The 15,140-nt window shown below is 38.6% G+C and overlaps 1 protein-coding gene across 1 annotated transcript in view; it reads left to right on the top strand.

Moving 5' to 3' along the window:
* The window catches only part of MYO1D (myosin ID), a 237,943-nt gene that overhangs the window by 105,539 nt on the left and 117,264 nt on the right, over nt 1-15,140 (top strand). Inside the window, exons 18-19 of the mRNA XM_046675411.1 lie at nt 4,184-4,328; nt 4,858-4,962. Coding sequence (XP_046531367.1) covers nt 4,184-4,328; nt 4,858-4,962 — 250 coding nt within the window. The remainder of the gene's footprint in view (nt 1-4,183; nt 4,329-4,857; nt 4,963-15,140) is intronic.

The following is a 15,140-nucleotide window of genomic DNA, read 5'->3' as shown; positions in this document are numbered from 1 at the left end:
CAGCTTATTTGTTGCCAGCTATATTTAGCTGTGTCTGAGCTACAGCCATCTAATCACATAAACTAAGCTAATGGTTCTCAAATGTGGTCATTTGGCATCATGCTATTCCACAAAGAACACTGAAATAATTGATATACTGAATGTAAAAGGCCTAATTTATAATTCTGCGCTAAGTCAGATTTTTATCTTCCTTTAGATTTTGCTGTGTATAATTGGTGGCAGATATCAAAAGATAAAGAATTTTACTCCTATGCATTTTTCTTTAATATGTATCCCATTTGCTTTTTAAAAATATATGTATATATCTCATAAAAAGAAAGAAAATCAAACAACAAAGAATTATGGAAAGCAAACTTACCTCAAATTTCAATTCTCGCATCTAATACTGTAAATGTCAGTTGTCAATCTTGGCAGGCTTTTTAATGCACAAATGTTTTTCTTGAATGGTATCGTCTATAACCTGCAGTTTTGACATATTTTAAAAAGTAATTAAGCTATACATGAGTACATGCTCGTTGTTTTCTTAAAAAGTGAAACAATATATAGGATATTAAGTTGAAATCCTCCACACCTCCTCTTGTCTTTCCCATTTTATTTTTTTCCCCTGAGACAACCACTCATTAACAATTAGTTTCTATCCTTCTAAGTCTGTGTCTGTGCATTTACAAACATGCACACGTGTAAGAGATAGCACAGTATAACGGTTAAGAACACAAACCCTGGAGCCTGCGTTCATATTCCAGCTCTGCCACTGATGAGCTGTGTAACTTTGGGCAAATTAGATAACCTCTCTGTGCCTCAGTTTACTTATCTGTAAATGGGCCATAAAATAGTACCTGCTCATAGGGTTGTTGAAAGGATTATAAGTAGATCTGTATAAAGCATTTCAGGTAGCGCCCGACACGTAATAAGCGATATGGATATGTTCGCTCATACTCTTGTGTGCACAGTCACACATCATTTGATCTTTTTTCCTCTCTGTTTAACACAAGCGGGATTATATGAGTGGTTATATGACTTTACTTAAAAGCGTCTTGGAGACCTGTCCTTGACAATAAATAAAGATCTATGTAATATTTTTGATGGCTGCAAAGAATTGATTTTGATTATGTTGCACTGTGGCCTGTACAGTCTTCTTTTTAGATTTTGAGGTTTTATGTATGGCGTAGAATTGATTAATTTTTGTAAAATTCAATTTATTCATTCAGCAGATATTTACTCAACACCTGCTGTGTTGTGGGCTCTGACCTAGCTTCCAGGGTTACGGTCACAAACAAGAAAGATGTGAAAGACAGTCTCAGCCTTCGTAGGCTTTAGAGTCGATGGGCATGTTGAAAACAGTGCATCTGCTCTGTTTGTTGATTTTATATACACACAAATACACCCAATTGAATCTTGCCAATTGTGTTAATCTAGTCCAAAGGCACACTCTTTCTGTGAAGGGCCAGATAGTAAATAGTTCAGGCTTTGTAGGCTACACATGGTCTTTGTCATGTATTTTACTTTTTTTTGTTTTGGTTTTGTTAAACATGTAAAAACTATTTTTAGGTCATGAGAAGTACCAAACCAGGCCATGGGCTGGATGTGGCACAGACTACAGTTTACCAACCCCTGATCTAGTCACTATATCTTATTTAATTTATTCTTGAATTTTGTGATCTGTGGAATACTGAGGGAAGAGTGTTAAAGGATTCTGCTGTGATTGTGGGGGTTTGTGTTTTTTTCCTAAAATCCTAGTGTGTGTCTAATCCTGTTTGCACTCACTCCCATTCCTCGTAGTAATTCTTTCTCATTCTGGGAAGGCTGGGAGCCTTCTTCATGCCTAACTTTGTCCCCTTTTTCATGTTGTTGAGGCTGGGGATGTTTGTGGCTGCAGCTGTTGTTGCTGCTACATATATTTAGAGATGGCAGTTTGCTTGATCGGGACAAGAAGCCTGTGCGGCTCTCTCCGTGGTTATGTAGGTCAGGTCCTGGACTCCCCAGCATGCCTCTGTGCTGTGGGCCTCTGGAGTCACTGTGAGTGATGAAGAAGGGACAGCCAACCAGGCATATTGGCTGAAAACAGACCAGCAGACAGAGCAAAGACCTCACCACACTGAGAATGAAATCTGGCGGCAGTTGCTCAGCAAGTCACTTAGTGTTGTAGGATGTGCCTGTCACCAGTGACCTTGACTTTGACCACCAACTGCTCCCAACCTGCCATTCTTCTAGCCTCTTCTGGAATGATCTTAGGACAGTCATCCCACTGGAGTGTTGGTTGGCCATAGAAGATAGAGAAGAGGATTTCACGGTTGTTGAGCCTTTACTTTTCCTATGGTTTTGTTTTGGCTACCTATTGTCTCTGACCCTAATTGCTATGGCAGATGTCCCCATCTCACCACAGCCAGCCGTTCTTTGTGCAGAGAATTGGCACAGCTCCCACCTTGAAATCCTTCACCTCCTGCTCTTGCTACCAGCCCCTGCTGCTTCAGGCTTAAGGATTCCCGGTACCGTCTATGCTGAAGGGGTTCCTCTCTCTCCACTGAGTGGATTGCTCGGCAAAGAGCCACTTCTCCATCAGCTCAATTCCATCTGCTTCGTGTCTTCCAGAAACTCTTCACATCTTCCAATTTTTTTGTATCATTCTCATTTTCTGGTATTGCTATAGATTTTTCTTATTTTTTATTTATTTATGTCAGTAGAAATTTAAGAGAGAGAAACAAACAGTTAAGCTCAAGTCACCATCTTGAAACAAGAATACATCTCAGGAAAATCTTAGATGTAAACAATCTCTCTAACATTTTAGGTATGTAAATTGGGAAAAGAGTACCACTTTTCAGTTTTCATTGCACCTCATTCTAGTCTTCTGTGGAAGTTTAGTTTGAGAACCACTGGCCTCAATTATTTCATCTGATATAATGAAGTTCTCGATCTGCTTCCAGCCTCGCTGCTTCAGGCTCCTGTGGCAGAAAAGAAGGCGTAAGTGTCATGTAGGACCAAGGATACCACTAAGAAAATAAAGGACCTTGTGCTTGTTTTTCTCAATCAGGAATAGATTATTTTTAGTTTATGCTTTCAGTTTCTTAGACTGAAACCTTGGTGTCGTCTTTAAATTCCCTCTTGTTCTCCTGCCCCCACGTCTAATCCATCAGCAGATCTGTTGGTGCTTCCTTCAGACCATGTCCAGAACTGACTCCTGTCTCTGCCTCCGCCACGACCTACCTGATCCAAGCCACCCTCCTCTCCACGTGCAGTACAGAAATAGCCTCCTCAGTGGTCATCCTGTTGCCAGCCCCTCACTGCCCTTCTGCACCCAGCAGTCAGAATGGTCCTGTAGAGCAGGAGTTGAGCCATGTCTCTTATGTGTTCAGAACCTTCCAGTGGCTTCTCATCTCATTCAGAGTAAAGGCCAGAGTCCTGACAGTGACCTCCCATGGCTGCATGGATTCTGGCCTGGCTCTCCTTCTGCCCTCCCCTCCCGTTCCTCTCCCCCCATGCTCCTTCTGCTCCAGCTTCACAGGACTGCTTGCTGGACCTCTAACACTTCAAACGAGATCCCACTATAGAGCCTTTGCGCACCCTGTCTTCTCTTCCTGGAACACTCTTGCTCATGCAGCTGGCTCCCTCGCTTCCTGTATCCTTATGGGTGGTGCCTCCCAGACTACGCTGTGTAAATAACACCCGCTCCCTCTTCCTTCCCTCTGCTGCGCTCCTGTCCTCCTTTCCTTGCCTTCTTTTCTCCACAGCACTTACCACCTTGTACACACTTGTTGACTTGTTTATTGTCTGTCTCTGCTCTCTAGGGCATAAGCACCTAGCAGAAAGGACCTTCGTCTGTTTGTAGACTGCTGTGCCTCCGCTGCCTAGAACAGCATCTGAGTTTTAGTAGGTGCCTAGAGAACATTTGTTGGGTGTATCCAAGGTTTCTAACTATAAATATTATGAGAGTCCACATATCACTGAGTTCTAGTTGCTTTCAAAACGCACAAACGACAAAGCAAGTTTTACAAGAATCTCTGTCCACATAAAGCTACATGTATTTTAACAAGTCCTGTGTATATTTTGGAGGCATTTTACTTTTTTTTTTTAGGGTAGCATGCAAGTAGTGCGATTTAATTCTACGTTTTTGGCAGCTTTAACTATTTTTGAGAATGAATGGGGTTGTGTTTCTGAAGTCTAACACGTTTTGTTTATTTACTTATAGATGGAGAGCATCCCAGCTCATCAAGAGCATACCTGCTTCAGACCTGCCCCAGGTCAGGGCAAAGGTTGCGGCCATGGAAATGCTGAAAGGTCAAAGGGCTGACCTTGGCCTCCAGAGGGCCTGGGAGGGCAACTATCTTGCTTCGGTAAGCCCAGGAGAACAAGGCCGAATCTACTCCTGCTCCCTTAACAAAGAAAAAGAGGAAATTTTCTCTAAGAATTTATAGAAATAATAAGACACCTACAGAAACTAAATTTCTGTGAGAGATACTAAACTAAACAATTTTATTGCCTCTAAGTGTGCAATATTTGATGTTTCCTCACTTTATAAAGGATCCTCTATCTTATATCCATATGTGTTAAGTACACTCCATAGCTTGGTTTTTGAGCATTTAAACCTTCCCTCACATAATTCAGCAGCTATTTTTAATTGCCACTTTTATATTAATTAATCCCAAAACTACATTTCATCCTCTCTCCCATTCCTGATTTTAAAAATTTTATAGGACTTTAGTGTTATAGCAACCCTTTAGTAGCTTGCCATCTGGGATGGGGAGATAAAAAATACAAGTGTGAAACTAGATGAGTATTGTTATAAAGCGCTGTATGAAAAGATTGCGTTTTCAGCTGAAATGCTAAGCGTAGTCAGTTTACCATGGTTCCTTTTTCTTTCAGAAGCCAGATACACCTCAGACCTCAGGCACTTTTGTCCCTGTTGCTAACGAACTGAAACGGAAGGACAAATACATGAACGTCCTCTTTTCCTGTCATGTCCGTAAGGTAAGGCAAGGTTGAAGCAGACCTCCTTGGAAAGAAAAGACTGACTCGGATGAAACTTACTTAGATATGAGCACAATGAAACGTGACCATAGGTACATAACTAGCTACATCATCAGTGAGCTGTACCTGTCTATGGTGAGGCACTGATGGAATGGCTGAGGTGCCTGCAATTTGAGAGGTAGGCTCTAAAGCCTGCCTGAGGGAAGTGAATATTTTTGGTAACCATTTCTTTTTAAAACAGGAGAGGGGGGACCTCCCTGAGAGCAGGAATTTGCATTTACTGCACATGTGTCTTTCGTAGCACCTACTGGTCTGCCTTGTATTTAGTGGCCATTTAGTACTTTTTATACATGTTTTATTACTGTTTAAAAGAAAAAAACAGGACAAGGGGAATGAAGAACATATTTTGGAAAAGGGAGAAGGACATAGTGAGATTTGGAAGTTGGGGGAGGGAGAGTTATGTGCTATGTTTGTATTTGCTTATTGGAAGCAGCGTACATGTGGACTGTCGTATACCTGGAGATGATCACCATTGAGCAGGTAGAAGTTAGAAAGTGGAAGTCAAGGGACATAGTTGGTTTTTAAAAACCTTAAAAACAGAGAGGGGCCAGCCTGGAGGTGCAGCAGTTAAGGTAACACGTTCCGCTTCAGCAGCCCAGGGTTCACTGGTACAGATCCTGAGTGCAGACCTACGCACCACTTGTCAAGCCATGCTGTGGCAGCATCCCACATATAAAGTAGAGGAAGATGGGCACGGATGTTAGCTCAGGGCCAGTCTTCCTCAGCAAAAAGAGGAGGATTGGCGACAGATGTTAGCTCAGAGCTAATCTTCCTCAAAAAAAAAAAAAAGAAAGAAAAAAGAGAAGAAATTGAAATAATTATAAAAGAGCATTTTGTAAAATTATGCAAATAAATTTTAAAATATTAATGAAATGGGTGAATTTAAGAAAAATGTTGTGTAGCTCAATTCCACAAGAGATATTAACGTAAATATGCCAATATTCAAAGGTAAATTAAGAAAATTGTCAAAGAATTACCTCATAACAAAGGTCCAGGTTTAGATGATTTTAGCAGTATTTTGTTTCAAATCTTCAAAAAGTACATAATTGCAGTATTATTCAAATCAAAATAATAAAATATTATTTTTCAACTATAAGTTTGGCAAACTTTAAAATGTTGATAACAGCCAGTGTTTGCAAGGGTTTAGGGAATCATTATTGACAGGAGTATAAGATACATCCTTTCGAGTGAACAATTTGGCAGTATTTATCAAAATTTTAAATGCTCAGACGACTTTATCTAGGAATTCCACAACTCAGGATTTATCTGCAATACATTCACACAGATACCCAAAGACAGATATATGTGCAGTTTTTAAGATTGTAGCAGCCAAAAAACTGAAAAGAATATATAAATATGCATCAGTATGTGATTAGGTTAATAAATAATTGTGTATTTGCACAATAGAATTCAATGTAGCTACTAAAATGAATGAAAGAAGAATAAGTGTAAAAAATAAAAAAGGACAAAATGTATGAAAAAGTGGTTTCCAAGACAGTGCACATCAAGCAAGGAAAGAGACTGATTCCTGAGAAATGAGAAACAAATGAAGTGAGCCCCACATTTAGCCAGTTCACCTCCTTGAGACACTTTCTAGTCTGTGGCATGAGCAGGGGGAGCCAAGGCAGAGTTCAGTAGACTCCCTAATTGAAAAGACAGAGCTGGGCGCCACCGCGGCAGCTAGAGTTTGCAGAGCAGCGTACCAGAGAAGAGGACACTGCACAGGGAGAACTCTGGAGATCTTCAGCAGGTTCATTTCAGGTATTCAGCTGAGTACTGCTCAGCACACGCGTGTGAGGAAGCTGCCCAAGGCAGGGGGGAGAAGCACCTGAAGGATTAGCAGTTAACAATGCCCAGGACTCACTCAGGGTTGCAAATAATGCCTGTCCCCACCAGCCTGCTTGGAAAACCTCACAATTCATGGGGCATTGAGTAAGTCTACTGCCAAGAATCTTGGCCCCAGTGGAGGGGAATCATTAGCCCTTGATTAAACACTACCTAATCCCACCCAACAAATCTTTAAAACACGACCCAAAAGAGTCAGACTGCTTCCAAGTAACCTAACAGCATCCCAAAACAGAGCTCAAAAATATTTATAGAAGTACAAAGTATCCAGACCCAGAAGATAAAACTCAGAATGCATAACATCCAATCAAAAATACCAGGCATACAAAACAGCAGAAAACTACAGCCTATAATGAGAAGAAAAATCAGTCATTCAGACTGACCCAGAACTGATGTAGATTATGGAATTAACAGACAAGGTCATTAAAACAGTTATTGTGGATGTGTTATGGATAGAGATGAAAAGTACTGTGTCTGAGATTTTTCACTTGATGGAATTAATAGCAGTTTAGACATTGCAGAAGAAAGATCACTAAACTTGAAGGTTTAGCAATAAAACTACTCAGAATGAAACACACAGATAAAGGGGGAAGAAAGATGAAAAAAAGGGACAAAATATTAGGATACTGTGAGCCAACTTTAGGTGGCCTAGCATAAGTGCGTGTGGAGTCCCTGTAGGAGAGAGAGAAGGGGAAAAATTTTAAATATTTGAAAAAATAATGTTTGAAATTTTTCCAAATTTGATGAAAATTATAAACTCATGGACCCAAGAAATTCAACAAACGTCAAACACAAGAAAGCTGAAGAAAACTATACCAAGGCACAACTTGATCAAATTGCTTGAAACCAACGATAAAGAGAAAAAAGACACAGAGGAAAAAGAAGAGGATACATCATATTTCTTATCAGAAACCATACAAGTGAGAAGACAGTGGAGCAATGACTTTACAACTTCTTTTACTGAAAGAAAAAAACTATCAATCTAGAATTCCATACCCAGCAAATATATGTTTCAAAAAACTAAAGTGAAATAAAAACTTGTTCAGGCTTATCTGTAGATATGCACTACAAGAAATGTTAAAGGAAGTCCTTCAGGCAGAAGGAAAATGATACCAGATGGCACCATGGGCATACACCAAAGAATGGAGAGCAAGGGAGACAGTAGCTCTGTGGGTAAATAAAAACTATTTTTGTTATTATTTAAATCTCTTTAAAAGGTAATTGACTGAACACTGTACAGTGTTCATAGCAGCATTCTTCACAATGCTTAAAGGTGGAAACAACCCAAATGTCCATTGACAGATAAGTCATTAAAGAATATGTGTATCCATACAATAGAATACTATTCAACTGTAAAAAGGAGTGAAATACATGCTACAACATGGGTAAACCTTGAAGATATTGTCTACGTGAGTAGGACACAAAAGGACGAATAATTGTCTGATTCCACTTACATGGAGTATCTAGACTAGTCAAATTAATAGAGGCAGAAAGTAGAATAGTGGTTACCAGGGGCTTGGGGGAGGAGGCAATGGGGAATTATTATTTAATGGATATTAGTATTCAAACATTCTAAGGAAAAAAAGATCAACTCAATATGTTATAGACTTTTTAACAAAATAGAGAGCAGCTTGCTTTAAACTTAGAATGAAATAAACATCACCAAGGAAACTTGCTGTCAGTATCTTGGGGTGCTTACCTAAGTGCAGAGTCTTATTCTGAACTCCTAGATCCAGAAGCTCTATTTTGAGTGTGCCTAGAATTGGCCAGACAGTCAAGAAATGACTTTTGCTAACCAGATTCATCCACCCGCAGAAAACAGTATAAGCCACAATGCCAGTTTGTGAATATAACAAAGGAATCTACCACATCTACAATCTAGGACGCTTCCTTTCCAGTATCAAGATATCTAGGAAGTCAAATTAGTAATCAGAACAATGGATCAAAGAAGGATGGTTTTCAGCATTATATGCTCTACTATGGAAGAGCCTGGTGTCTCTGATTCTCTCTTTACAGTGATGACAATTTGATGTCTGACAGAATGTCTCTCCCTGCATCCCACTGGCTAAAAACGGAAAAATTCTTACTCATGCTCCTGTATTTCTAAGTTCAATGCAAATAATCCTTCTTTACACTATAGCTTAGACAGGGTCTTTAGAAACTTTTCAGTCCCAAGGACGTACTGAGGGAAACTTGGTATGGTTTCAGTAAAGCTCTCTTTATGCTTTGATTTTTTTTGAAACAGCCACTTTCCATTAATTACAGTTATAAAATGTCCTTTAAGGTGGGAGACTTCTGCAAATAGCTACTCTCACCCGTAATGTGTTTTCTCCTGGTCTAACTCTCCAGGGAAACTTCATCCAGGGAACCCCCCTGTGGTGCTAACTGAACTTAGAAACATCACCAAGTGTTCCAGCAAAAGCGAAATGAGAGAGCTTTTTCTTTGGCTGAGGATTCTGGCTTGGGTAATAAATGAAATAAGATGAGATCTTATACTGAGTCTGTGATCCAGTTTTTCTATCACTTCATGAATTTGAGGAAGAAAAATAGTGTTCCTATGCCATAATTATTTTATTTGTTTGAATTTACAGATTTACCTATGTATATAAAAATTTTTTCTTTGCGATTTTGATTTAGCTAAGTTATGCAGCTTAAAGCTTTTACTTTGTTACATGACGTCCTTCCCACTCACTTGATTCGTGTTTTAAGGATGATTTGAGCTGCTAAAACACAAGATAAAGGGGCCGGCCCAGTGGTGTAGTGGTTAAGTTCATGCACTCTGCCTTGCCAGCCTGGCGTTCGCAGGTTCAGATCCTGTGTGTGGACCTAGCACCGCTCGTCAAGCCATGCTTTGGTGGCATCTCACATAAAATAGAGGAAGATTGGCACAGATGTTAGCTCAGCAACAGTCTTCCCCAAGCCAGGAGAGGAAGATTTGTAACAGATGTTGGCTCAGGGCCAATCTTCCTCACAAAAGAATAAATAAAGCACAAGGTAAAGGTTTATGAACCGTTCTCTTTAGAAATTACATAGATACATAAAGAAGAATGTAATATTTCTAAACAGCACTTTGATAAAATTGCTACTTTGAAGTTTTCGTTTGTTGGTTTCCTGATTAACTCGTGGACATTATCATAAAAAAGACAATACTCTCCACTTTACTACTGTGACCTATTGTTTTTGACTCTTGTGTGACCTTGTAAAATTATGTGACCTTTTTTCTCATATTGTTTTGCAACACACTCATATATTTCTCAATATGATTTCTCAAAAGATGAGGAGCACCACTTTTACTTGCTATTCACATTCCGTTTCAGATATTCTCTACTCTCCGTATTCTAAGATGGAGACAAATGATTATTGTTCTCCAGCATGGGGTTACACAAACCAATGTTCGGTTGAATATTAATTTGTTTTTAAAAAGGGTTCCATAACTAACTGTATTTGGGAAATGCTGGGTTAAACAGTTAAACATACTTTTTAAGTGCAGAATTCTCAGAGCCTTTAATACAGTCGTGGGTTATGAATATCCTAGGGGAAGCTATGGTTTGCTGTGTTCCTCAAACCAACTTGACTTGGAACGCTTTCTTTCACAAAACGTCGCGGAAAGCTAGTGTTGTGCGAGGCAGCTTAGAAAATCGCTGACGTAGAAGCTCTGCAGTCACTTGGTTTCAGGTCTTCTGACAAGAGCTCCTTTTCTTTTGTGGCAGAAACCCTCGCTGTATGAAGTAAATAATTAGTACCAAGAGTAATTATTTCACCCCATAGACTCTGTTTTACTCTTAATTACAGATACCATTTTCGTCAAGTTGACGACTGAAAAATGTGCTTTGATTCTAAAGGAAACGGTTAGAGAATGCACAGATTTCTAAAACTGAGGCAAAAGGGAGAAGACAGAATAAAGTTCAAACTAAAAGTTGGATTTTAGTTTGTTCTAGTCTACCCGTCCTAATTTTGTTAGCTGTACATCCTACCAAAGGTAACAGTGTTTTCAAACTAATCTCTAACTTCTTTGCATCTTGAAAATAAGATCTCAGGAGCAGGGATGAGGGATATAAACATATCACAGATATGTCTTCTTTTCTGCTGAGAGGAGGGTTTCTAGCATTTTATGTTTTGTTTTGTTTTGCTTTCCTTTTTCCTCTAGTCACTGAGTACCATGACACTGTAGTTATTCAGAAATTTGTAGTGCTCGGTACCTTGATTTAAATATTACCCAAATCTAAAACTGAAACATCCTAATCAGCAAGTAATTAACTACTTATTTGTAAAATGTCCCGTGGTTAATTTTGTCTGTTAGGAAAAGATTTACCTGCAAATGTGGGGATCTCTGACTCTAAGAAAGTAGCCCTCTACAGAAGCAAGCACACGTGTGCATTTGCTCCCACTCCCATCATCTAGTTTTATTTTCTTTATATTTATCCTTATATGAAATTATTTTCACTTACTAGTGTTTATCTGTCTCAACCCCATCTACTAGTCTCAGATTCTTCTTATAACCAAGGGCTTCGTGTCATTCCTTTGTACATCAGCAGCAGCTTAAAAAGTGCTGGAAAATACACATTATAAATTCTGGAAAAAAATTTATCAAATTACTTAATTTGAGTAAATGCTTACCAGTATATGTATTTTTTTTTTACTTAATAGGAGTCATGTTCTGGGTTTAAAAATGTAGAAAAAAATAAATTCAATCTCATTTTTAGATTTCTGATTATAAAAAGACACTTGTCTCAGTGAAATTGTGAGTCAAAAGATTTTATAAGAGTAGCTACTCCCAAGTAAAACAGTGTTGCAAATACAGACACAGATGAGTGTCTCCTGAATCCACTTGGGACAGCTTGTCTGGCCTGTCAGCCTTCTGTGTGAGTCTTGCAGTGATGGCTGGCTATGAAGGTCTTGCCCTCCAGAAACTTAGACTCGGAAGGGAAAACTAACCCATAGAAAAGACACTTGATGAGATAAAGGAATATGTATGAATAAATCTCAGCAGTTCCAACCAGAGAATAAATAATTCCAAGTCAGCAATCCATGTGCTTAAACAGTGCGTGCTATGTTAGGGAGATTTTTATTAGAGAGATAGCTTACTAACGAAGGGGCTTCCAGCTTCAGAAATAAAAAAGCAAGAAGTCTACAGTTCCTTTCTTTAGTGCAGAAATGAAGGTTTTCCAGAGCCAGACTGGGCAGTGGGGACGTAAGCCGTTGAGCAACTGTGCTCTCGTTTGCCGCTTGGGAAATTTGCCACTTGGGAAATTTTTTTCTTACGTTGCGCAACCTGCCGAGTGTGCTGCAGCCATCTTTCATCTGCTCTCATCTGACAGTACCTGTCGTCAACTGATCAGCTCCTGTGGGGAAGGAGACTTCTTGAAATTATCCTGTGGAATTAAAAGTGCTTTCAAAACCAACTGATCAGCAAGGAGGCAGCAAATGCTGCAGGTTGCCCACTTCTGTACTCGGGGCTGAGGTCCAAGAAAAAAGGCACCCTATGGTCACTGCCCTCCAGTAGCTTCCAGTCTAGCCGGAAGACAGAATTACTGTTCATGAAATAATAAGGCAATCAACAGAAATCTGCCCTGGATATTGAGATTCTACATTGTTTTTGTTTTCTTAATGCATTTGTATTGAGGTGTAATTCGTATGCAGGTAAATGCACAGATCTGAAGTGTACAGTTCAGTGAGTTTTGACTAGCGCATACACCCTCGTAAATCACAGCTCTATCAAGATTTGAACACTTCCGTCACCCTAGAAAGCTCTCATCCCCCTTCCCAGCCTAGCCCACCACCACCAAAGGCAACCACCGTTCTGATTTCTTTCACCATAGATGAATTTTGCTGTTTCTTGACCTTTATTTAAAAAAAAGAAAAAAGAAAAGAAATCATGTTGTGAGATTTTTACTTTATTTTGATGTGAGTTTGTTAGTCTCATTTATAACTATTTGTTAACTTATGTGTAGCTATTTTACAATGAGAGCAGCTTTTTTTATATACTTCCAATTTTAGGACGATCTGTATAACCTTTTATATTGGCTGAGTTAATTAGAGCTAGATCAGTGAGCATATAGTCAGTAGATTAATTATCACAAGATTAATAAGTAAAATCAACCTTTTTTGCCAAACATAGCTTCAACTGTAAGTTAAAAGCAGTGTTCTACACAACTGTTTTAGCAAGTATATTTTTTCATAACAAGCATCCATGGTCTAAAATTTACAAGTCAACTGTCTTTAAAATTATTAAAACTTTCCCATCATTAAATGAAAACTTCTGCCCTTTTGGTAGAGAGATGTAAGGAGTAACTCAACTTCATAATAAGATGCAGACTAAGGATAGGTGTAAATTAATTGTCTTAGTATTTATAAGCATCAGCCTTGTTCCCTACCTTTCTTTCCCAACAAACAATAATGATGTAGCCAGAGTTTTATATTAGCAAAATTGCTTAAGCCAATAGCCCCTCCTATTCTGCTTTAAAAGAAAAACTTTGTGCTTTCTGCTTTCAATGTTGATTTTTTTTTGTTTTATTCTTAATTCTACAAATATCCTATATATTGAATCTACAGCTATGCAATAGAAGTTCAGAAAAAAGAGTGATCATTTTTTACTATAGCATTTTAAGAGGTTTTATAACAGAATGAGAACTTGAACAATATCTTGAAATATACATACATAAGAGAAAAAGGGAGTAAAAAACATAAACATTTAAGAGAGTATAACATGAGGAAACCTATTGGACAGGATCGGAGCCCTTGAAGAAATGAAGTTAAATGAGTAGAATAATGGCAGATAGGAAGGAGGAGTCATAGACTCTTAGTGGCAGGGGACCTTGGAGATCCCTAGACTTCCTATTCAAAGCACTTACTGCCTGCTCATGTGGCCCATTCTTTTTATAGACAGTAGTAATTATGAAATAATTATTCCTGCTATGGGCAACAGGAAGACACTACCCATTTATGAACACACAGACTTAAAAACCTACTGTCGTTATGCTTTAGGGAGTTTAATCTGAAATACACCTACCCAAGGCATTAGGAAAGGGGCAGAATGAGTTGTTTCAAATAGGGGTTGCATAAGCTTTATTGAGATATAATTCACTTACCATACAATTCACCATTTTGAAGTATACAACGCAGTGGCTCTTAGTACAGTCACAGAATTCTGCATCCATCACCACATTCTATTTTTGAACATTTTCATTAACCCAAAAAGAGACCCCATACCCGTTAGCTGTCATCTCCCTAAACCTCCCATCTCCCCCAGCCTTACACAAGCACTCATCTACTTTCTGTTTCTATAGATTTGCTTATTCTGGACATTTCATGTAAAGGGAATCATATAACGTGTGGTCCTTTGTGACTGGCTTCTTTTACTTAGAGTTCATCCATGTTATAGCATGTATCAATATTTCATTCTTTTTATTACCAGATTATATTCTATTTTATGGATATATTACATTGTATTTGTCCATTCACCACGTGATGGACATTTGGGTTGTTTCTACTTTTTAGCTGTTATGATTGATGCTGCTGTGAACATTTAGGCACAAGTTTTTGTGTGGATGTATTTTCAATCCCCTTGGATATATACCTGCAAGTGGAGTTTCTGAGTCATCCGGTAATTCTGTGTTTAACCGTTTGAGGAACTGCCAAACTGTTTTCCAAAGTGACGGCATCATTTTATATTCCCACCAATAGTGATGAGGGTTCCAATTTCTCCACATCCTGGCCAACATTTGTTATTATCTCTTTTTTATTATTGTCACCCTTGTGGGTGTGAAGTGGTGTGTCATTGTGGTTCTGATTTACATTTCCCTGGTGGCTAATGATTGTCAAGGATTCTTTCATGTGCTTATTAGCCATTTGTATATCTTCTCTGGAGAAATGTCTATTCACAGTCTTTACCGATTTTTAAATTTTTTTGTCTTTTTATTACTGAGTTATATATTCTAGATACTACATATGTCATTTGTTTTTTTATATATTCTAGATATAAGTCCCTTTGCAGATATGATGTGCAGCAGTTTTCTCCTGTGCAGGGTTTATGTTTTTATTCCCTTTATAGTGTTTGGGTTACATGTTTTTAGTCCTTTAATTCTTCTGTTTTTCTTGTTTTCCCTTTTAAATTGTAAAGTTGTGAAATTTACATTGTAAAATGCCATGAATCTGGAAACATCTCCTCCTTTTAGATCTCTGTTGCATCCAGTAGAGTGGCCATACATGGTACACATCTATTAAAGAATTTATCTCCACAACCAGCCACCTCTGCCCCTAGGTGTTTTCCTGAC

This window comes from Equus quagga, chromosome 11 (assembly GCF_021613505.1).
Source record: "Equus quagga isolate Etosha38 chromosome 11, UCLA_HA_Equagga_1.0, whole genome shotgun sequence".
Taxonomy (NCBI): domain Eukaryota; kingdom Metazoa; phylum Chordata; class Mammalia; order Perissodactyla; family Equidae; genus Equus; species Equus quagga.
Note: the sequence above shows the minus strand (reverse complement) of the source record. Positions and strands in the feature narration are given on the sequence as shown.